Source organism: Natrix helvetica, assembly GCF_964273705.1.
Source record: "Natrix helvetica genome assembly, chromosome: 4".
NCBI lineage: Eukaryota > Metazoa > Chordata > Lepidosauria > Squamata > Natricidae > Natrix > Natrix helvetica.
The window spans coordinates 139,711,258-139,735,677 of NC_138550.1; the positions used below are offsets into that span (position 1 = coordinate 139,711,258).

General features: G+C 36.8%; 1 protein-coding gene across 3 annotated transcripts; it reads left to right on the forward strand.

The window, feature by feature from the left end:
• Positions 1–37: 37 nt before the first annotated feature.
• Positions 38–23,802, forward strand: CPNE3 (copine 3). 3 transcript variants are annotated; one of them, XM_081952438.1, is made up of 16 exons: positions 38–193; positions 2,658–2,789; positions 4,386–4,565; positions 6,125–6,199; positions 6,606–6,677; positions 7,907–7,990; positions 8,318–8,407; positions 10,688–10,786; positions 11,704–11,790; positions 12,726–12,785; positions 13,276–13,409; positions 16,179–16,233; positions 16,528–16,579; positions 17,436–17,569; positions 19,041–19,277; positions 20,663–23,802. In XM_081952438.1, exons 2-16 carry the CDS (start codon positions 2,658–2,660, stop codon positions 20,792–20,794), a joined length of 1,623 nt encoding a protein of 540 aa, XP_081808564.1. In that variant the 5' UTR covers positions 38–193; the 3' UTR covers positions 20,795–23,802. The 3 variants fall into 3 exon arrangements, with proteins under 3 accessions (XP_081808564.1, XP_081808566.1, XP_081808565.1); XM_081952440.1 differs by lacking the exon at positions 38–193 and adding an exon at positions 225–308; XM_081952439.1 differs by lacking the exon at positions 38–193 and adding an exon at positions 639–748.
• Positions 23,803–24,420: the final 618 nt, after the last annotated feature.

The window sequence follows — 24,420 nt, forward strand, 5'->3', positions numbered from 1 at the left end:
TGGCAGCGAGGAAGGCCGGGGGGCGGGGGGGGGAGAGAAACAGCAGAAGCGCCGCCCCTTTAAATACCTGCGCGGCCTTACCGCTGCAGCTTGCATTGCGTTGCATTATATTTGCCTTGCTTCGTGGAACAGAAACTAGGCGAGGCCGGAGGAGAAGGATCGCTGCTTACGGAGGCTGGTGTGATCTCTCGAGGTCGGTGTAGCGGCGAGTATTCCCTTCCAGATGGGTCGAATTGCATCCTTTTTGGTCGGGCTGGCCGAGGAATGGTGGAGCTTGAAGGGCATCAGTTTGAGCAACACTAGTGGAGGTAGAAGAAAGTGGAGCCCGAAGTGGGGGGCGGGTGGCAGAGGGATAAAAAGACAGAAAAGGTTTGTTTGGTTGAGTGGAATAACCGCAGAGAAAGAAAGTGTATGTAAATAGGTTGGTTGTTATTGATCCTTAATATCAGTCATACATTGATCGTGGATTACAGGCCAGGAGACAACTTTTGGGCGAATTGGTATCTGTGTTGTAGATAATTTTGGAAAAAGAAGCTGCTGCCAATAGGTGTGGCTCCTGGGACATAATTGGGTGTGTTGGGGAATCAAAGGCAATGAATGATATGCTAGGTCCACTTAATGCCTTACCTGTGCAGGCTGTGGGAAGAGAAGGTTTAGCACTGTGAAGATCCTGCTGATTTAAGAAGTTGGACCCCACTGTTAGAAACAAAAACCTATTTGGCTATTTACTATTCTCTTTCGTTCAGAGGTTTGTGGGTGCACGTGTGCCTTCAAGTCAGTGTTGACTCCTGGTGACCCCCTGGACAAGACTGCAATTTTCTTAGCAAGATTTGGGAAGGAATTTACCATTGCCCACTTCCTAGGGCTGAGAGGGAGTGGCTGGTCCAAAGTCACCTAGCTGGCTTGCTGCCTAGGGCTGGACTAAAGCTCTGGGTTTGTAGCTTGATATCTTAATGGCTTAACCACTACACCAAACTGGCTTCCTCAGAAGTACAAGATTGCATTTTTTTCTGAAAAGGATATTATGCTGAAAGATATTATATTTGCAATTTATTGTTTTAAAATGTTTTTCATGGGTCCCATCTATGCTGCTGCTGAGTCCTCTCTTTACCACCAATTGAGAATCTCTGGTTTAGATTATCACATCACATTATGGAACCCAGTGTTATGGTTGCACTAATGTGCTGGTACAGTATTGTATTTTTTCCTTGGTCTTAGTAGGTCTATTATAACAAAACAGCCTACAGATGTTCTACGTTTTCTTCCTTGTGAAAGATTGCTTATGATATCCCAGGTGCATAAGAGAAGGGGGATACAGAGGAAGGTGTTTTTTCATCACCATTTCTCTGGAAGCTATGTTGCTCTCCTCAGTTGTGTTCCAGGAGATTTTGAAGAATGAACTCTTCTGGAAGGCCCTTAGGAATGACTGTGCAGCCTCTGAAGCTTGGTTTCTTTAACTGGTTCACTGGTTGTGTGATGTCTGTGTGTGTAGCTTTAATAAAGTTTTTAAAAATCAAAAACTAGCAAGAACTAATAGAAAAAGACAAAAGTGCAAGAAGGAAAGAAAAATATAGACAGAAGTAGGTTTCAATTTTCTCTATAGCAGTTATAAGTGACAAATGTAAATTTACCTATTAGAGTATTTTATACAGTTGTTCATCGTGCCTTTATTGCTCTAGAACAGGGGTCTCAAACTCACATCATCACAGCGGAGTCATGTGACATATCGGGACTTCCCCCCCCCCCTTCGCTAAACTGGGCATGGGCATGGCCAGCACGTGGCGCATCCAGCCCATGGGCCGGGAGTTTGAAAGTCCTGCTCTAGAAGTAACTCAGAATAGCAGACATATATAATAGTCCTTCCTCCTCCTATTTTACAACAACCTAACCCTAACCCTCATAGCTTTCATGCCTAGGCCTGGACTAAAACTTTCTAGGCCAGCATCATAACCATTACACCAAATCAATTACGAAGCTTACATTTTTTCTATAATCTCTTTTTCCCTAATTATCAAAACCATATGTCATTTTTTTGTTGGTTTGTTTCACGTAAAAAGTCTGTAAGAGGTTTCCAGTCATGTTTACTGGTTGTATTCATGATGTGTTTCTTTTTTATTCTGTTTGACACATTGTTATGGAGGATTCACTATGAGATACTTAAAATTTGATAGGCTGTAGATTTGATAAATAATTGGAAACTGTTCATAGCAGGATAAGAAACAGCTGGCTAAACATTAAAACTACAGAATATGCATTTGAGATATTCTTAAGATTGTGATACTACATAGCAAACTTTACTAGATTAGATTACATTGCATAAAGTGTGTGATTTTCAAGTTACATCTAAAGTGAAGAGGTGTATATCAGTTGATCCCTTGTTTCTGAAAATATGAAATTCATCTATTATCCATATCTGTCTTAATATTTGCACAAAGTGCTTGATTGAAAGCAAGATTAAATGGACAATATAAGCAGTGGATAACATGGCATGATATATGAAAGTCTAATAAATGGTAAATTAAGTAACATTAAGTACAATAACAGCTGGAGGGATATAGTTTCAAAAATTACATGTGGATACAATTTGGTAAACAAGATAACAGATTATTGATATATGCAGGGTACACATGATAATTGATTTTCTAATCTTGTTGCAGATGGCAGCACAGTGTGTAACAAAGGTGGAGCTGACTGTTTCTTGTAACAATCTCCTGGATAAAGATATTAGCTCCAAGTCAGACCCACTTTGTGTGCTACTTCAATACACAAGTGGACAGCAGTGGTACGAGGTACGTTTATAATGGCCATTGGGAGGTCGGTGAAATGACCCAGATTGTTGGAGGCAATATGTTGACTCTGTAAACTGCTTAGAGAGAGCTGGAAAGTACTGTGAAGTGGTATATAAGTCTAAGTGCTATTGCTACTGCTATTAATAGTCTGATTGCTTTCTTATTGGGAAATAGCAAGTTCAGAAAGTCCTCTTTTGACTTTGCCCTTAGGTAACAGGACTACTTGGCTTTTAAACAAAAATGCACCATTAACCATTTCAAATGGGAATTTCTACCCATTCAAGCAGTGTAAGAAGAGCTCTGTTTCTTTTTCCTTTTATTAGAAAATCCATTTTGCTGTTCACATATAGGATTGCATCCCACTTTGCCAATCTGACACAAAAACAGAATAGTAGTTCTTATGCAAAGTGTCTTGCAAATCTTTTCCAGAAGATTGAGTGTCTCTTTGGGAGATGGAATGTGCATGACACATAGTTAAAGGAGAAGTATGAAGGAAGTCCCATTACAAATAGTCCTTGACCTATGACTACAATTGGGAAGCTATGTGGTCATAAAGCACAAGATAAAGGTAAAGGTTCCCCTCGGACATGTGTGCTAGTCGTTCCTGACTCTAGGGGGCAGTGCTCATGTCCGTTTCAAAGCCACAGAGCCAGCACTGTCCAAAGACGTCTCCGTGGTCATGTGGCCAGCCTGACCAAATGCCGAAGGTGCACGGAATGCTGTTACCTTCCCACCAAAGGTGGTTCCTATTTTTCTACTTGCATTTTTACATGCTTTCGAACTACTAGGTTGGTAGAAGCTGGGACAAGTAACAGGAGCTCACCCCTTTACGAGGCGCTAGGGATTTGAACCGCTGAACTGCCGACCTTTCATGTCCCTAAAACACATCATACCATGGGCTAAAATGACTGCTATAATTTCAAACCACTGCTGAATGAATGGTGATAAATTAAGGACTTCTTGTAATTGAATAGGTGTTCCTTGATAGATTTGCAGTGTCTTGAGCAAAGAATTAATAAAATAATGTCAGTTTAAAAAGTGCATATTTTCTGGTTTTTCTAAAATCACATTTTGTGTTAAAAGACTTTGCATAATATTTCAAATGCTTCTGAAAAATAGGAAAAAACGGTATAATAATATTTCTTTCATATTTATTTGAAAGTAAATTTGGTCAAAATAAACAGAATTATTGATTATTAATTATTGATGTAATCTAAAATTATATTTGTATTATATTTATTATTGCTGTGTTGCTATATTAACTTTTATTTATTCGATTAAAAAGAGTTTTTTTGTAAACTATACGTTTTAGCAATCTGCGAAGGAAAATCTGTCACCATTCTCTCATTGCAAATTTTTTAAAAAGTTTTCTTCATTATGCATATCATTTTATTCATTTTATTTATTATTTTATCCCTGCTTTATTACTTTATAAATAATTCAAGGAGGCAAATATATTTATTACTCCTTCCTCCATGCTAATATAGATGGGTATGGGATTGCATATTTACCCCTATTTTCTTCAATTTTCTTGGAGAGAGTGCATTTTTCAGAAGGCTCAAACAAGTTTGAGAAAAAAAATTGTGTGTATTGCAGGTTGATCGCACAGAAAGGATCAAAAACAGTTTGAACCCTAAATTTTCCAAGAAATTCCAGATTGATTACTATTTTGAACTGGTTCAGAAACTCAAATTTGGGGTTTTTGACATTGACAATACAACTGTTCAGCTGAACGATGATGACTTCTTAGGAGAATTTGAATGCACATTGGGACAGGTATGTGCAAACGGGTTTTGGACATTTCTTAACATATAATAGCATTGCCATTGGGGGGTGGAGACTAAGAAACATTGACAAGATACCTTTATTTTGACAAGGGACATTCTATTATAACCAGTTTGCCTGATCAACAGATTTTTGTATAATTTCAGTTAATTTGTGCTTTCTGTTGGTTTCATTCTAGAAACTGTAATTAGTTCATTTGCTATTGAATTTGATCCAGCAAATGGCATGAATTGAAATCCCATTTATGCTGAAGTTAATTAATGTTCCTTGCACACACAGTGAAAATCAAAGAAATTGCTACTTATTGTCCATCTCTTTTTCAACAAAAAAACCCTATACTCTTTAAAAGCAATTTGAAGATTTTAAATTGTCTTTAAAATCAAAACAGATTTCAGAGAAATTAAAAGCACGAAACTAGTAGGCTACTTAAAAATCTTTCTAATTTAATGTGCGTGAGTGCATATGTGCAGGCCTTCAATTCAGTTTTGATTCCCAGCAACTGCCTGAAGATATCCCTGCAGTTTTCGTGACAAGATTTCAGAAATGGCTTGACATGCCTCCTTCCTAGAGCTGAGGAAAACTGACAGGCCCAAAGTTACTGGCTTCATGCCTCAGTCAAGACTAGTAGTCACAGTCTCCTGGTTTTTAGCTTGGTGTCTTAAGCACTTAAACCAGGGGTGTCCAAACTTGGCAACTTTAAGACTAGTTGCCAAGTTTGGACACCCCTGACTTAAACCAAACTGGTTCTCTCAGTTTAACATACTCAGTTGATAAAATAGTAAATTTTACACTCGGTGACATTTGGACTAGATCAGTGCTGAAATTCAAATTTTTTTACTACCGTTTCTGTGGGCGTGGCTTGGTGGGCATGGTGTGGCTTGGTGGGTGTGGCAGGGGAAGGATACTGCAAAATCTCCATTCCCTCCCCCTCTGGAGCCAGCCAGAGGTGGCATTTGCCGGTTCTCCCAACTACTCAAAATTTCCGCTACCGGTTCTCCGAACTACTCAAAATTTCCGCTACCAGTTCTCCAGAACTGGTCAGAACCTGCTGGATTTCACCCCTGGACTAGATGATCTCCAAAGATCCTTCTTTCTGTTATGTTCTATGATTCTGCAGTTAAAAAATAAGTATGGGTGAAGATATATTGGGACATTTGACTACTTTGGTGGTTGAGCCATAATAAATAAGCATTGCTTTTTATACTAATATTTATTGAAACAAGAAGATCTGTATGGCAGATATGATTTTCTTTTTGAATACTTGGGTATATTGTAGCTTCTGTCATATCTTCCTTAGTGCAGTATTTTCTATTTCATCTAAACTAAGAAACTAATTACGTTTTAATTTAAAATAAATGTAAGAATTGAAGTGTAACAAAAACTAAGGTATAAGATGGCTTATCAGCAAAAGGGCAGTGGTGGAGATTATGAATTTGATTATAGCGTTTGACTTCATAAAACATTAATTGCATCTGGAACGACCTTCAGTTACTAGAGGTGGCAATTGTAATAAATTGCTTTCTTTTCCTGAATATTTCTGTATTTTACAGATTGTTTCTAGCAAGACGCTTACCAGACCTTTATTGTTAAGAAATGGCAAACCTGCAGGAAAAGGTGTAATTACGGTATGAAAACAAAGCAGAAATTTTCTGATTGATTATTTTTTAGTTTCTCTTTTCCACCTCCTTCCAGTATATAAATATAAGCAAGAGAAATGAATGATTGGTCATTCAGCATAGTTTGATTTACTTTTCTGCAAATATGCATTCGAAGTTTTGTAAAGTGTTTTTCCATAAAATTATTTATTATGGTTTTTTTTTCATTTGTTCAACATTTTCTTCTTCATTTTGTGGTCTGAAAAATAGGAAACTGTATTTTTAATCCAAAGACAAATCTGTTGCATACCAGATTTAGGTTTATACTTTTAAATAGTTTAAACACTTCTCGTAGAATCTTACATAAAATAAAACATAGCCATAGTTTATTAGAATGTAGTGTCTTAATGGTAAATATTGGTCTGTCTTTATTCAGATTAGTGCAGAAGAAATAAAAGACAACCGTGTTGTCCTACTTGAAGCTGAAGCAAGGAAACTAGACAACAAGGTGAGATAACTGGAAAACTTTATCACCTTAATTCCTAAAATTTGTTTCTTGGGTTAGGGATCAAAAAAGTGCTTGTTAGCTAAATGTATAGTCGTCATCCCCCCCGCCCCCAGCAGTATTTCTCTTGACATGTTCCTGCATAACTTGCTGTTATAGAAATCACTATACATTGTCACGCTATGGCAAGTTTCAAAATTATAAACCTCGTTCAAACTGATAGCATAAGATCAAGGTTTTGCATTCTCATAATTTCTTGCTTTAGAATAACATTTTCCCATCCTACCAGGTCAGACGAGTGGGGGGGAGGGGCACATTCCTAGTCCCTTGTCTTAAATATTGCCATCTAGTGGGAGCTAGGAAGTGTGTCTTTTGCATGTCAGCCCCTGCCCTGTGGAACACTCTGCCTCCTGACATTTGGCAGGCCTCTGCCTTCCTAGTCTTCCATAAAGCTTTGAAGAACCGGCTTCCCCCGCTAGCAATGGGATATTATTGCATTTTGCACATTGGAAATCATGGCATGGTGCCAGATTATTTTTAATGCTTCATCCTATTTGGTTTTATAATTTTAATATGGTTGTATGTATTGTTTTCATTTTTGATTGGGAGCCGCCCATTTGGTTAAAAGGTGGGTGGCTGTATAAATGTAATCAATAAGCAAAGAAATAAAACAAAAGAAATAAATGAATATATAAAATGAATTGACTGAAGTGTAGTTTACAAATAAGTGGGATTCAAATAGGGGGTGTTTTGGAGAAGGAAGTTCTTTCTACAGCCCAAATTATATTACCTAATTATGGCAGAACCATTGCATCTGCATTGTTCTAAGGATGGAATGTTAATTTTTAAATATTCATTTTTGGGGAATGAATTGGGGGATTAGTGCATTGAAATTGTAAAAAAATAACTCTGTTTCAGGGAGGAATGGTTATATTTGCAGTGAACTTTACGCAAACATCTTGGTATTATATTGATTTTTTCATTCCTTGTTTAACCTGATTTTCTTTTTGTGATTGCCTTCCTAGTTTGTTGCCATTAGAGAACAATGTTTTGTTGTTATGCATTTCCTGATTTTTTTTCAAGGAAGAAAGTCTATTATCAAAGAAATTATATTTGGCCCTTTGCAAAGCTATCAGTGAGAGGGAATAAACAGAATTGCTTTAGACAACAGGACTATTACTACAAAAGAATAAATTTGGAATATAACTCACATATCTTATTTCTAATTCCAGGATTTGTTTGGAAAATCTGATCCTTATTTGGAATTTCACAAGCAAACGTCTGAGGGAAAATGGGTGATGGTGCATAGAACGGAAGTAAGTGCCATTTTCTGGGTTTGGTTATTTCATATCACAGCTTATTTCATCTTTAGTTCTGACTTCTGAAACTTTGCAACTAAATTCTGAATGGATAGTTCTTTAAAAAAATCAGCTGTAAGTTTTAAGAAGGTTTTTTTCCCCATTAGATTGTTTTTTTCTTAATAGAACAATGTCAGTATTGAAATAAAGCCTACTTTCTTATACATTGATACATTTGTTATATTATTGGATAAACCTGTGCTAGTTGGAATAATTGAACAGCAGGTATTATCCAAAATGATTTATTCAGAAGTCATGCTAATATATCAAATACATATTTTATAGGTTATTAAAAATAATTTGAATCCTGTCTGGAGACCATTCAAAATCTCTCTCAACTCTTTGTGTTATGGTGACATGGATAAAGCAATCAAGGTAATATTGAAGAAAAGCAGAACTATCATTATAATTTGAATGTATTTCGAATAAAGGTGTTTTAATTTAGAAACTTAACATAAATTTCTGTTCTGTAGCTTTATGAGGTATGAATGAATTTGTACGCTAAATAGAATTTCCTAATGCTATTCTGAAAATTAAAGAGATTCATAAATATGGCAGCAAAATACACTGGTGGATAGTGAATGATTTGCTATCAAACAAACAAAAATTTATTCTAATCAATTACCTAAATATCATAGATAGATCTGATGTCAGGAGAATATGCGTCAGTTGACACAGAAGCTGCCTCTTCAAGAATTTCCCTAGTTTGTCGACATCTATTTGTATGAAACTATATTAGACGAAAACTCCTACCAGCATCCAACCATCAGGCCTCTTGGCCAATTTTCAGCTGATGAAAAAGCAACATATGGAAGGAGGAAAAAGATGGTCTAGTTCTTCTTTAGTGATACAACTGTAATTGAGTTTATGTAAGACCATGTTCCTCACCCATTCATTTTTCTAAAGTGCAATAAATCAGTAGTAGCTGGCTGGATTTTACAAACTGTTTTTAAAACAAGTCTTATATATTTTACATCAAATATTGCTTCTATGCTTATAGCTATGCTCTCTAATATCTGTAGGCCTTATTTCTTTAATGGGATAATTAATTTAAATCTTCTTTTTCCTTTAATACTGTTTTGGAATTTAAACACTACCCTGATAGCCACAAGCAAAGACTGCATTCTCTAAAAGTGTTTGCAAAAATGTATTTCATGTGAACTTATCTCCAGGGCTGCTTAATGTGACATGTACATAGTTTGCTTCTCTCCATCTTCTTATACCTCACAGCCTTTTTTTTTAAAAAAAAGAGGAAGTGTGAAGCAATACTGAATCACGTAGCAATCCTGGTAGTAAATTCCGCAATAGAAGAACACCATCTCATCTGCTCACTCTCATCTTTATTTCCTTGAATTCAAGAGGAGTTTTTCAGCTTATTAATATGGTTTTGTCTTGCCTTTGTTAGCTTTGATACTTTTTTGTTTATTCCATATGTTGATGTTCCACACTCTCCCTATTTTGACTTAAGGATTTCCATAGGAAAGGAAAAATAATGAAAATAGTAAAGGCCATATGTTTATAGCTCCATTCCTATCTGGCAACTGGTATTTTAACACTTTCATTCTTGCATAATTAATAATACTATTCTTCAATAAGCCATTTTAATGCCAGTCTCTCATTTTGATGGAGCAAAATCAAATGTAGTGAATGTTTGATCTGATGTGTGATCAGGCTTGCAGTATAAACTTCCGTATTAAGTACATTTGACAAAATGGAAAGCTTTGATAGTTTCAGGAATTAAAAATCGGTTATAATGAACAAGACAGGGAAGTATGATCTTACAATAACTGAACAATGCTTTCATACTTTATGCACACGGTGTCATACATATCTTCCTATTTCGTTGTAGTAAGTAAAATAACTTTTCTATTTCTTCCTGACAATAATGTCATTTTATGTGTTCAAATGGTTTGTTTCTCTATTCAATCATAATGCAGAAGCATCTCAGCTGAATACCTCATTAGTTATCTTGAGTGTGTCTCTGTGTGTGTTGAAGCAGCAAGCATGAATTCTTTTCTTTCTATTATGGGTGGTATGTTTTCAGTAGGTTATAAAACCTATATTAAACATTATTTTGGGTGAATATCTCTTAATGATTTGCATATTACTATGTTAATCATTAAATTCAGGAATGTCCATAAAATACATATTGAATCATAGGTATTTGTAGTGTCTTCCACCCCTGACTTCAGCTTTATTCTGTGTGCTTTCATTATGTCAAAATCTGTTTCCACAAATCATCTGTGGTAATAGAAGTCTCTGCATGTTTGCGTTAAAGGGAATGTCTGTGCATGTATCTTAAGAACATTAAAAAATGTATTTTTGGATATGTGCTGCATTGCAGTGTTTATACTGTATATTAGACGAAGTAACAGTGAACATCAAAAATGATAAATGCAAGCAACTGAATTTCCTTAAAACTTAATTTTTAAAGCTGAGGTGCAAATACATGAGACGTGTAATGGCACAGTAAGTAGTAGTGCGTTACTACTACTGTTGCATTCAGGTTTTGATGGACTGTTTCTAAAAACAAAGTTGACGCTATCACAGTTATTGAATTTATAACTATGTTTGAGCAGCAACGTAGTTTGATACTCTTAAATATCATGATACCATATGCAATATTCTAGGCTCATGCTGTGTGCTTCATTTTAGGTTGAGTGCTATGACTACGACAATGATGGATCGCATGATCTCATAGGGACGTTTCAAGCTACAATGTCTAAATTGAAGGAAGCCTCTCGACATTCACCAGTTAGTTTATTTATACATCTTTAGCATGTTAATTGAAATGAATGTGGAAGCAAATACTGCTGGTCCTTGGTGCTTTGCTACAATAAAGAGATTGATTCAAAAGGGGAACCTTTATGTCTTATTGGAGAAAATGAAAACTGCTGTGCAGCATGACAGTATCTGCTTGCTTTCTCTTCCCTTTTCTCACGGGTTTGAGAGCAGATGACATTTAGCCCTAGACTGCTAGTTCCAAAAAGTTTATTATTACTTTTAATAGTCTTGTGTTGTGGGCAGAATAGCAATAGCACTCAGACTTACACTATATTGCCAAAAGTATTCACTCACCCATCCACATAATCAGAAGCAGTTGTGAGCGAATACTTTTGGCAATATAGTGTATATACCGCTTCACAGTGCTTTACAGTCCTCTCTAAGCGGTTTACAGAGTTAGCATATTGCCGCCAACAATCTGGCTCCTCCTTTTACCCACCTCAGAAGGATGGAAGGCTGGGCCTGGTGAGATTCGATCAACCAAATGATAAAATATTAATATCAGCAATATTTTAATAGCAGTCTAAAAATCAGTAAATACAACATGTTGCACAGTTTTGCTTCTTTTCTTCCTCAAGTTCAAACAAGTAATTTTTTTTCACACAATCTGGCATAAATAATTATCAACTATGCCAGGGGTGTCCAAACTTGGGAACTTTAAGACTTGTGGACTTCAACTCCCAGAATTCCCCAGCCAGCAAGTTTGGACACCCCTGAACTATGCTATCATGACCTATGATATAAAGTTCAGAAGTAGATTTTGTTAGCCCGAGATCTGAACAGGACTTGGACAAAGGTTGCCAAAAGTCATGTATGTGAGCACGTTTCTGAGTAAACACAGATGGGATCACAGTCTAAATGCGTGCTACTTTTACTCTTTTCTGTAGGTTGAATTTGAATGCATCAATGAAAAGAAGAGGCAGAAAAAGAAGAGCTACAAGAACTCAGGGATTGTGAGCTTTAAACACTGTGAGGTCAGTGCTTTCAAAATATTGTGTTCATATTTATGTGGACAAATCCAGTTGCAATAAGGGAAACGATAGTATTTGATTTAATGATTGTACTGGAAGAAAACATTGTTCCTTGCACTGCGACTAAATCCAACATTTTGATGCAGCTTCTGCAATTTTATGAGGTTAACAATTTGCAGTGTTTGATTCATGTATTAGATTTTTATCCTGCTTTTTTAAAAGAGCACAAAGTGTCTTTCCTCAAACACAAAGTGTTTTTTCCCCCGTACAACTATTCTGACATCAGTTAGACTGAAAAAGTTGTTCTTGTGCAGCCTTTGGCATTAATCTGGTCTGACTCTTCCTTGAAGAACTGGCTCTTCCTTGTTTAGCAGAGAGGAAAGATTGCAAACACAGGATTGCTTCAACCACTGCACAGCTTTCCTTTTTTTGAAAAAGAAAAATGGTAGTTGAAGCTAGTGAAAGTTGTGCAATAACTGTAAAATGCTGTTCTGGTGCTCTGGAGTGCTTGTCTGCAGTCCCTTGGACCAAATGTCTTTTCTAAGGGATCATAAGAGTACAGTTGTGCTATATCCCCCCCCTCCCCCAAAAATCTGACTGTTTAAAACTGTTGCCAGCACATGTTACGTTTGTGTCCTCACATGCTCTGAAAGCAGCCTTGGCCTTACAAACTGAGGCTCTGCAGTGCCTTAGTGACTCCTACTGCAACAATACCAGACAGCACCGAGCATCAGATATCTTACTTGGATTTTTCATTTAGTCAATCCTTAAATTTCTGCAACTAGGACACTGCTGTTCCCACCTCACAGTTCATCCCCATCCCCAATTTAGACGTAGAAAATCCTGCCATGATCATGTTGGGACAAAACTATGTTGTGAAAAAAAAGTTGATTCCTTGCTTTATGTATATGACATTATACTACATGACTTTTCTATAGGTCATCACAGAATGTACTTTCCTTGACTACGTCATGGGGGGATGCCAGCTGAATTTTACTGTAAGTACACTATAATTCCCCTGTCTTAAGTATTGGCAATAAACTCTATTCATTTGAGAAAGACTGGATACATGCTTCCATGCCAGAACTATTCCATTAGTACTAAGGCACTGGCATTACAGAAGAGGATACAGGAGACACGATGTTCTACTTTACTGCTGGGGGACAGGAGACTTATGTTCAGTGCTAGTCTGTGCTTTTAAACATTGCTTTCTGCAGCATTATTTTGGAATTCAGTTTCTATAACTTTCTGCATCTGTGGTTTTATCTTAATTGCCTTTAAAGAAGCTGAGGAAAGTGCAGTGTCTAATGTTCATACAGTTTGTGTAAACAAAAGCTGTTAATTCCAGAGTGGTGGGGGGAAAACCTTTCACATTTCCCCATACAAACTTAGCTTGTCCTGTTGATTGATATTACAACAGGCAATATGAAACAAAGTAATGTTTGTACATTATTATTATTGCTGTGTTTGTTATTATTACTATTACAGGTTGGCATTGATTTTACTGGGTCTAATGGAGATCCTCGTTCTTCAGACTCCTTACATTACATCAGCCCCAATGGAGTGAATGAATACTTGTCAGCCATTTGGTCTGTAGGAATGGTCATTCAGGATTATGATGCGTATGTGTTTTTACTGAATTGTTCTTAAACTGTTGAATATGATGAGTGTACTTGGATTCTTCAATAAGCCAAAGCTTATTTTAAATATTTTAATTCATTGTTTGCATATTTTTAAAATTTCCCAACCTTTCCAAATATCAATAAGATATTATTGTGGGTTTTCAATGTACACTTACATTAAATGATATGGCTAAGCTAAAACTAAATATTCTCACTGATGTATCTTCTCAGTGAAAAAAAGTATAAAGGGGGAGGGAGATGGGCTTTCCAACAGTTGCTGAGATAATTGAACTTTTGTATTATGAATGTCCCCCTTTTAAAAGTTCTGTAATTTGTTCTAGGAGAGTTTTGTCCAATGTTTAGCAGCCTTCCCTCTAAAACGTTCATTGTTTCCTTGTATGCTTGCACTAATACTCTCAAATGGATTCTCATATTCAAATACATCCTATTTATTTCAGTGTACTCATCAGCCCATCTAGATATTATTGAATCATCTTTCTTCTGTGAAGTATTAACAAGTTATCCCATCTTTTTGGCTCTCTACTTAGTTGGCTTTTCTATTTATTTATTTTTTCACTATCTTCCACATTTTTCCTATCCTTCATTGCGCTTCCCTGCCAAATTTCTCTTGCAGATATGTACTTCCTGTTCACTTGCAGAACCATATGTGCAACTCCATGCTGTATGCATGGTTCTTGGATCTGATGAACCAAAAGGTTTTTTTTTTTTAAATATCCCACAGTTTGAGTATTTGGAAATTGGAACCAGACCTCCAACTCAACTTCTTCTTCTCCCAAAGAAATAAGAGATTTCAGGAGGCTTACATCTCCAGTTTTGCCTAATTGTATTTAACCTTTGAAAAGTGTGTGTATCTTCTATGCAATGTCATATTGGAGAGGCATGTTAGAGCAGGGATATTGGAGAAATAGCACTAGCAAAAGATTTATATATTGCTGCTTTAGATCATTCTCTAAGTGGTTTACAGAGTAAGCATATTGCTCCCAGCAATCTGGGTCATCATTTTACTAACCTCGGAAGAATTGAAAGACTGAGTCAAGCTTGAGCCAGTCGGGATCGAACTGGCAGTCTGTAGAATTAGCCTGCAATACTACATTCTAACCACTGTGTTACTTGGCAGTAGTTACAGTTTCATCGGAGATCCTTCATCTACAGATGAGTGATGGCATTAGGATTTCATAGATTTTTCATTTCTTTATATATAAATCATAGAACTGTTGTGAAATCTGAATGTTTTAGTTCAGTGTGTCTCAACTTCAGCAACTTTAAAATATCTAAACTCCAACTCCCAGAATTCCCCAGTCCATTCATCTTCAAGTTGCTGAAGTTGAGAAACATTGGTTAGAGGACTGCCTTAGTAGCTTTCAGTATAATATGTACTGTATATGTTGGTGCCACTAGGTTATTTATTCTGGAATTGATGTTGCAAACAATATGCAATAACTGAGTGGTATGAGGAGATTAGAATCGTAGCTTGGCCATCTATGCAGAATAATTTAGCAGATATTTAGAAGGAGATATGAGTCATAGATGCAAGCTTTCTGTCTTTCCAAAGTTGGGTAAACAACTTTGTTAGCATTAAGCAATTGGAGGAAATGCTGGTCGTTGTCACACTGAAGAGCATGTTGGATCTTTTTGCTTTATTGTAATCATGATTTAACTTCAGTTATTGGATGGATTAAAAGTATGATTAATTTTCGGCTCCACTTTGGCTACACTCTTTCGGGTAAATCAGAATGGCAATCCACTGGAAAAAAAACAATAAACTTGGTTCCTAAGATAAACTAACATAAAAGAGTAAATAAGGAAGGCTTTTCTCATCCTTTTATATTGCTTCTCTGTTCACTTGGACCTCCTAAAATCTTCAATCTGGGGCAATCCTGAACAGTCTGTTTGGAGAATGGCTTGCACAGGTGTGGAAGAGTTGTCCTCCCATGGACTTCATTTTTTTTTATTCTGTGTCATTTTGCACATACCTACTTAGAATAAACACTCAATTAAATTTAATGTCAGATAATTTGGTAGGTGGGATAATTTGGTATATTCTCAGGTAAGCAGGCACTACGGAAGGACTCTACTCATTGGTTTATGACCACAGTTAAGCCCAAATTTTTCTTTGCTAAGCAAGGCAGTTGTTAAATAGGTTTTGCCTCATTTTATGACCTTTTTTGCCCCAGTTGTTAACTGCAGTTGTTAAGTGAATCATGCAGCTGTTAAACAACTCAAGCTTTCCTAGTTGATTTTGCGTGTCTGAAGCTGGCTAGGAAGGTCACGAATAATGATTGCCTGACTCTTACCGTATTATCTTCATTTAACAACTCCATAATCCCTTGTGGGGCAACTGAATGGAGCTTTTAATGGCCGGATGCCCTTCCTGCTACCAATGCAGAGTTTTGTTCAGCAGATATATTCTCAGTGTGCCCAGAGAGAGAAATATCTGCCTCTACCTAGGATCGAACTCACAGCCTCCTGATTCTGAGGCAAGAGCTCCACCTCTGGGCCACCCCATCACTCCTAATACATCCCAGATATCAAGTGACCAAATTTTGATCAGCCCATCTAACCCTGAGGATGCTGCGACTGTGTGAAAAATTGTTATAAATCACATTTTTCAGTGCCGTTGTAATTTTGAATGGTCACAAAATGAATCGTTGTAAGTCGAGGGCTGCCTGTACTGTTCATGAACATATATTCTAATGAATGCACAACTATGGATTTACTTACCATTGTTTCTCTAAATTGCTTACACAGAGATAAGATGTTTCCAGCTTTTGGGTTTGGTGCCCAGATCCCTCCTTCATGGCAGGTAAGCAGTATGCTTTTTGAAGATAATTTAAACTCTAGAACATTGTTAAAGTTCATTAATTAAATTTAAAAAAATAGTGACATGATGTAGATTTAGAGCAGTGTTTCTCATCTTGACAACTTTAAGATAGGTGGACTTCCATTCCCAGAATTCTACTGGCTGGGAAATGTGGGAGTTGACATCCATCAATCTGAAAATTGATGAAGTTCTGAAAGGTTGATTTAAAGGAAAGCTACTTGGTGAAAGATAAGTGAACCTGTGGGGGGAAAAATTGATACCTTTATGTATTTTCAGGTGTCTCATGAATTCCCATTGAACTTCAACCCATCAAACCCCCTCTGCAGTGGTAAGTTTTAATATACTACAAAAGCATGTCCTGACATTTCTATGCATGCTGAATGTAATAGTAGAGCAACACTTGACTCAGTGATTGCACATTCTAAAATTAACACTGTTCATTTTGCATATTTATTCAGAGACAGTTGTAAAAATAAAGATTTCTGATCAAAATTCCCTGTCTGCAGAGAGATTAGCAACAGGTTAGACACTTCTGAAAATACGGGAAGGAATTATTTGTTTTTAAAAAACCTTCACAAATACAACACTAATGAAGTGCCACAAAGGGACACCTAAAGTGTGTGAATTTCTTATGATTTCTTTCCATAAAGGAGTTGCCGTTTTGGGAACTGTTAATATTTTACTACAGGCATTTCTCTTTAGCACAAGAAGCTGTGTTGCTACACGTATTTTGATGTTGGGTCGTGATGAAATTCTCTGCTGGCTCCTATACTTTCAGGACTTAACAATATGAAAAGAATCACCTTTGCAGGAAATACTGACAGCTCTTCTCCAAAGTCACGTGGCCTTCAAAAGTCCCTGGGATTTAAGTTTCATTCACTGTTTGACTAGCTAGTCTGCTTACTTTACAGCTTGAGATAAGCAACTTTGTAAATCTTCTGCCTTAAATATAGACAGTTTGCAATAGAAAGCTTATTGAGGCTTTAGCGTATAGACCATGGATGTCATATGACGTATCGCAAAGTTTTCTCCCGTTGTGTAGCTGGGGGGTGGGCCTGGCCTGCACGTGATGCATCTGGCTTGCGGGCCATCAGTTTGACACCCCTGATGTAGACCTTCATAAACTAGAGTGGAGGGTGACCATGATGGATAAATTACCTTCATTATGTTTTTATTCCCTGCAGGTGTCCAGGGTATTGTTGATGCATACCGGGCCTGCCTTCCTCAAATAAGATTGTATGGGCCCACCAACTTCTCTCCAATCATCAATCATGTAGCTAGATTTGCTGCTGCAGCTTCACAGCAGAGAACAGCCTCCGTAAGTATCTTTTTGCTATGGGTTTTGTTTTTGTTTTTTTCTTAATTGTTGTGAAAAGATACCGGTGAGGGAATGAGTAGTGAAATGAATTTCTCAATTAGCTAAAGTCTGTGCTAATGACAAAATATAAACAAGTTTATTTTTCCCCCATACATATATAGTAAGCAACTACATTTGGCAAGCATTTCTACCATGTTAGAATCCTTTTAGTACTTTGTACTAAGAGTGAAATGTTGCAAAAAAGCAAAACAGAGATTAATTATTTAAGATGAGGCACAAAGAGCAGTACTAACTGCTATTTGTGTAGAGCATAAATATCTCTACCTGTCCATTGCTTTTCCTTGAGATGCTCTTAAAGCAATTTGTTTTTCATAAAGCAAATTTACATCTGTTACACTTAGGGGCGAATGCTGGTAACTGTTGATTTGAATAATTATGCTACTTGGAAGTCATAATTGAGATATCAGCCTGATTCCAATTGTCCAGGCATTTATGGCTTCCTGCTAATAATTCTATCATTACTTATTTAGAAAACAGAAATATAATCTCAGAACATGAATTATGACTTTTTGTAAGATTCCTGAAGCAGGTATATATAACTTCAACAATAATTCACTGCAGCAATGCGTGAATGAAAAAAAAAAAGTAGAAAGTTTATTACCATTTGTCAGGCTAAGAAACTATGTATATAATTAGGTTTCCTTTCCTTGTGATAGAACATAGCAGTTACCTCCCTGCATGTTTTAGGAACCCTCTTCACCACATATTTGCTATTTTTCTGAGTTGTGAGTTGGCCTTAGTGGATGCTATATTTTTCAGATGCGGCAATGTCCTAAAAATGCTCTAAACCTCAATATGGTATTAACAAGAAACTCCCTTTATCTGGGGTCTTACATAAGAGGATGGATAGGACGAAATGAAAGTCTAAAGAAGCAAAAATGGTTTTGTATAAAAATATGCCTCTGGCAATTAAAATGAAATTAATTAAATAGAAGTGAGTATCGGTGTTTGCCATGAGAAACATAAAAGTAAATTTAGTTGGGTAAAAAGTTGATTTAAGATTTGATGGAGAAAACGTAATGAAAAGTTTCACTGTTTAAAGTATAGGTAATCCTCAACTTATGATGCAAAATTGAGACCAACATTTCTATTGCTAAGCGAGACGTTAAGAGAGTTGTTCCCCATTTTACAACCTTGCTTGTCACAGCTAAGTGAATCACTGCAGCTATTAAGTTAGCAACATGGTTGTTATGTGAATATAGTGTCCCCCATTAATTTTGTTTGTCGGAAGGTTGCAAAAGTACATGACCCAGGGACTGTGCAATCATCATAAATACGAACCAGTTGCCAAGCATCTGAACTTTTCCTTTCTGCCATTATTATAAATTGGTATCCCAGTCCCAACTGGTATTCCAAATGTACCTTTGGAATATATTTTCCTCAGTTTTAACAAAGTCCTTTTGTTCCACAGCAATATTTTATACTGCTGATAATCACGGATGGAGTGATAACAGACCTCGATGAAACCAGATCGGCTATTGTCAATGCATCTAAGCTTCCCATGTCCATCATTATTGTTGGTGTTGGAGGTGCTGATTTCAGTGCCATGGAATTTCTGGACAGTGACAGCGGAGCTTTGAGATCGCGTTCAGGAGAGGCTGCTGTTCGAGACATTGTCCAGTTTGTGCCATTTAGACAGTTCCACAATGTAAGTGTTCTTCCTTAAAGACGTGCATTGCTTCAGGTTGAGTCCTAGGAAGGTTTGCTTAGAACATGTGGCAAGATGAATGTAATAGCAACTTTCTGTAGCTCTTTAAAGCAGCTGCATCTTTTCCCATCTCGGAAAACTATGGCTGTTCAAAAGTTGTAGATTGATGCTATGTTGGTACTCTTGTACACTCCAAGCATTCTTACTGAATTCTGCTTGAAACATGCAGTCAATTAAACTATCAAAGAGCAATTCCGAATGAAATCAATTTTCATCCCAAATGGAAACTTTTGAAGTAGTAGGTTTATGTGAGCCTCCTTTTGAAGGAATATCCCTGTGAGGGAGAGAACAGTAAGTACATGTCTAAAATATTAGTTATTATATGTCACCACTCTGACCCATACCACTTCATTGAAGTACATCTATGTCTCATTGCATAGATCTATTCGAGACATTACTATATTACTAAAAACTTACATTAGACTAGTTTGTTGTACTACTTGTAATGCAGTGTATATAATTATCATTGCAACAAATCTCTGTCCGTTAGGGGGAAAAAACCCAGTTAATCCTTACTTTCCATTGTTTCTGAATGCTAAATGCTTCAACGGAAAGGACTTATTGTATATTCTAAAATTTTGCCACTGTGGAGAATTATGCTTTAATTTGCTACTTAATAGTTGCTTGTATATGCCTGTGAGAAACTAGATTCATTTGCTTTGAAAAATGGAACTTGATTATAGTACCTGTTGTTTGATTTCAAATACTTTAAAAAGTATTCAGATTGAAATGACTACTCTAGTAATTGCAGATTAGTTTAATGACCATATCAAATAAAATAAGATAAAACCATCCTCTTGGTAGTTGACCCCAACCTGATCTAGATAAGGAATTCTCAGTTGAATGGCTGTAACTATAAACTTGGCCGTCCTTCTTTCTATTAATATGTTTGTACCTTGGAGGAAGCTATCAAGTATATAGTAGTTGGCAGTCAAAGAGGATATGATGGATGCCCTCTATTTGTGGCTACAGGAAAAGTTTGGCTTTATAAATCTTACTGAAATTCCACTAATTAAGCAATTTAACATTGCTCAATGTTTGGTTATGTCTTGCAACAATGCAGAGTGGTGATTTTATAGATCTTGCATAATGTTTTCATTTAATTTTCATATCCAAAATGCTCTGCTGCTATTTTTTGGCTTTATGAAGCCAGTGTAAAAAGGAAGAACTCCTCCACCATGACACGACAACTCATAAAGACAACCTTAATGGACAAGTCAGTTTGTGGTAGCGGTCTTTCCTTTGAAAAAGCGCTCCTGAGATCTTCCTAGATGAGCAGGAATCGAATCAATTGGCTTTACTTCTGTCTCTGTCCTTTGAATTAGGCTCCCAAGGAAGCTCTTGCTCAAAGTGTCCTGGCAGAGGTGCCACAGCAAGTCGTGGGCTACTTCAGCATGTACAAATTGCAGCCACCAAACAAGCCGTCAGCCAAGCAAGAACAGCAGAAGCAAGCATGAATCGCTCTGTGGGAAGTTTCCGCGCTGCCTGTCTGTGGTGTCCCTTGATTGTGATGCACAATAAAAGCTTTTTCATACATTTTACAGAAAAGGTGCCATGCTAAGATAGCCTTTTCCTTTTATGTTCTGAGTTGCCAAAGATGCTCTGTGTTTAACCCCATTGCAAGTGAGATTGGACAGGTAGTCTAGCATACAAGGTCTCCAACAATATATACAGCACATCCCAGAGCAGTAGAAACATTTTTGTTACTTTGAAATGATAGTGTAACTTGCCTTGGGTGCTTAATTCTTGCATATGCCCGATGTCAAATATTCAGTCTTTTATTTTCAAACTTCAGAACCATTAAGATCAGGGTGCTAAGTTCAGGATATTTAAGTATCTTTCTTCATCCCTCCTCCATCTGCCCTTCTATTTCTGAATATTTGCAATTTGATGAAACAGTAAACATTTGAAAACTTTTGAGTATCATCTGGAGACTGGAACGGAATTATATTACAATTTACAGCTTGCTTTGTAGTATTAAATTGTTCTGACCCAGGCTTCCTTAGAAAGCAAAAAGCAAAGTCTTTGTCCCTGCAAAACGTCTTTTATTTACACTATGGATTCCTTTCATTCACAATCTTAGTAAACAGTCTTTCAGAGGAATGTTTATCCATACCTTATCTCGTTTGGAGCGCTGCCAGATAACTAGTTTCCAAACGCAGGACAAGGCAAACTTGGCACAATGTCTCTTAAAGTCACACACAGAATTTGCCAATCTTGAACCAATCCAATGAACGAATTGTTTCCTGCAAAAGCCAACTCCCCGTTTGTTCCTCTTTTGTTTCCTATGTGAGGGGCCAATCACCACCAAGGTGTGGTTTTACTCCTAAGTCGACCCTGCTTTCTTGTCTTCTGGCAGTTCTGCGCATATGCACACTGGGAACAGTCTCCAGCTGTTCATCTGCCTCACTGCTCTCTAACTCCCCCTCTGCCTCCGACACAGAGCCCTCTGAGCTTTCCTCAACCCTAAGGACTGGTCCATGTTCTTCCCCAACCTCCTTAGTATCCGATTCTGCTGCCAGCTCTGCTGGCGGGCCACAACATAAATCAAGATGGCGTCTTGACTGTGATACATAGTTGCCAACAGTTTGTGTCCGTCTTTGTGCCCACATAAAGGATATAAATAGGATTAGCATTGCTTTTCTTGCTTATTTTATCACAAATCAATTTGATTTTTGAGAAATACAACTGTATAAAATAAGAACATTGATATAGAAGCTATATGCATGTGTGTGCCTGGGGAAGCTAACCTTTTTTATAGCTGTATATATAGAGGTCTCTCTGTCCTAGAGAATCTGTATTATTTTAAGTATTATTTAAAAGGTTTCTCTATGGCTGTGGCTAGTTCCAGGATGCCTTATCACTTTCATTCAGTAGTATAAGCTGAAGTGCTCCCCACAGCTGATTTAGAGAAGGGAAAGAGTGTACATTTTCTTTTTCTCCTAATTCCCATGTATTAGATTATCTTATTTTGCATGTTCTTTCAGGTCCTCTGGTCTTTGGGGATTTTTGCATCAGTGACAGTTTGTGATTGTGTTTTATCTGCTTTCAGCCGTTTTATTTTTTCTAAATTCCAACTACATGCTGATTAATAATCAGTATATTTTCTTCCTGCTTGTTCAGTAACAAAGAAGTGCCCATAAACAGTTCTGTTCTTCTGTGTGTATACTCTAAGTGAAATGAAATTGGACTGAGCTGTCTGAAAAGGATTGTTAATTGTACAGCATAAATTATGTAGGCCCGTCTCAAAAGGCAAAAAAATGAGAAACCAGGGTTAATAGCAAAGAAGCTGATAGGTATGCATTTTTCTGGGAAAGCGAAAGTACCAGCCTTCTGTCCTGAAGCTTTGCATTAAGATCATATTAAAAATGGAAAATATCTGCAGCTTATAACATAACTAATGCCATGTTTAAAAGTACACATGTATTTAGAATATCCTCTATTCATCTAATTAAAGATATTTTATTAGGAATATTCTGTGATAAGAAAATATTTAGCAAGTCTCTTCTAGCATTCTATTGGGAAATTTTTTTTCTTTGTTTCGTGCCTATGTATAGGTGACTATTTATTTAGATCAGGGATTTGTTGCTAGTGATTCGGTGAAAAAAAACTAGATGTCCGGAATGTGTAAAAATGCATTGTGTAATGGTATGCTTTGTGAATATTACTTACTGTATTGTGACCAGTTTGCATCAAAGGTTTATCATGTTGGAGTCCAAGTATTTCAGGATCAAAAAATTAGAATACAAAAGTTATATTTTGTAAACTCTTGAGATATTTGCTATGAGCTCTTGTAAGAAAAAGTGAAATTTTATTTTTGCACTTTGTTACTATCTTATACTGTATTTTCTGACTTAAAACAAAAGGGAAATGGCAATATCTCAAACAGGGGCCACTTTCTGCATGTTTTTCACTCCCTTCAACATATGATCTTAAGTCCATATGCCAAGCTATGCAACTTTTTTAATGGATTTTTTTTTAAAATTGAAAAAAAAGCCTTTGTCTTCTGGACCATGATATTTTGTGACTGCCTTGCCCACTGTGTCAGCCATTGCTCACAACATACAACAGATTCTCGGTATTCTGAAAATTACCGTGTTGAACTTTTCCTTTCTTGAAAAATGACAGCACAGGCTACAGCTATGCAAGTAAATCCATAGGAGCATTGCATTTCTTTAAAAAAAAGTATGATTAGAACTGCAACCGTAAAATATGAATATAGTATTTGCTTTTTAATACTTTAAGTAATACTTTTTCTTATGTATGTTTTCAGCATACGTTTTCTAGCCAGTTGCTAGCACCACCTTGTGATAGAATTTGATATTGGCATATTTGTACCAAACATTTTATTTTTATTTTTCCTACTTGATACTTTCACCATAAATTTGTATTTTGCTTTGAAAATACAATATCATATATGTGTCTTGCACTATCATTTTCTGAATAAAGCTGTTTTTGTATGTGACGTTGAAGCTGACTTTGAATGTGACGTAGCATATTTTAGTGACCTATAAACCAAATTTGTTATAGTCCAATGGTTCTCTTGTCTTTTAACTTTTTCCTCCAGGAAAATGTGTTTGATGAACTAGTGATCCAATTTTAGCAGAAGAGAAGAAATGCTTTTGCCCATATGTTTTTTTCAAAACCTAGCTTACATTCTCAAATTTATTCTTTAACCAAAATAATTGTTCACCATATTAATATAAAATTTATAGGCTACCCATCTTACCTTAAGTTACCAGACTGAGAATAGCTTCCCAGAAGACTTAGTATTGGGAAGAATTAATACTGTGCTGGGGGGGGGGGGAAATGTCATTTAACAGAATAGCAGCATTGGAAGGGACCTTGGAGGTCGTCTAATCCAACCCCCTGCAGGAAACCCTATGCCAGTGATGGCAAACCTTTTCAATGTGTGTGCATGTGTGCGTGCCGGAGCACCAAAAACCCGAAGGCCAGCAGCCTGGGATGCACATGCCTGTTTTTTGGCCGCTTTGGGGGCTGTTTTCAGGCTGTTTTTTGGACCATTTTCCAGCTGGTTTTGGGGCCAAAATCAGCTCGAACAATGACCTGAAAATTCCCTGAA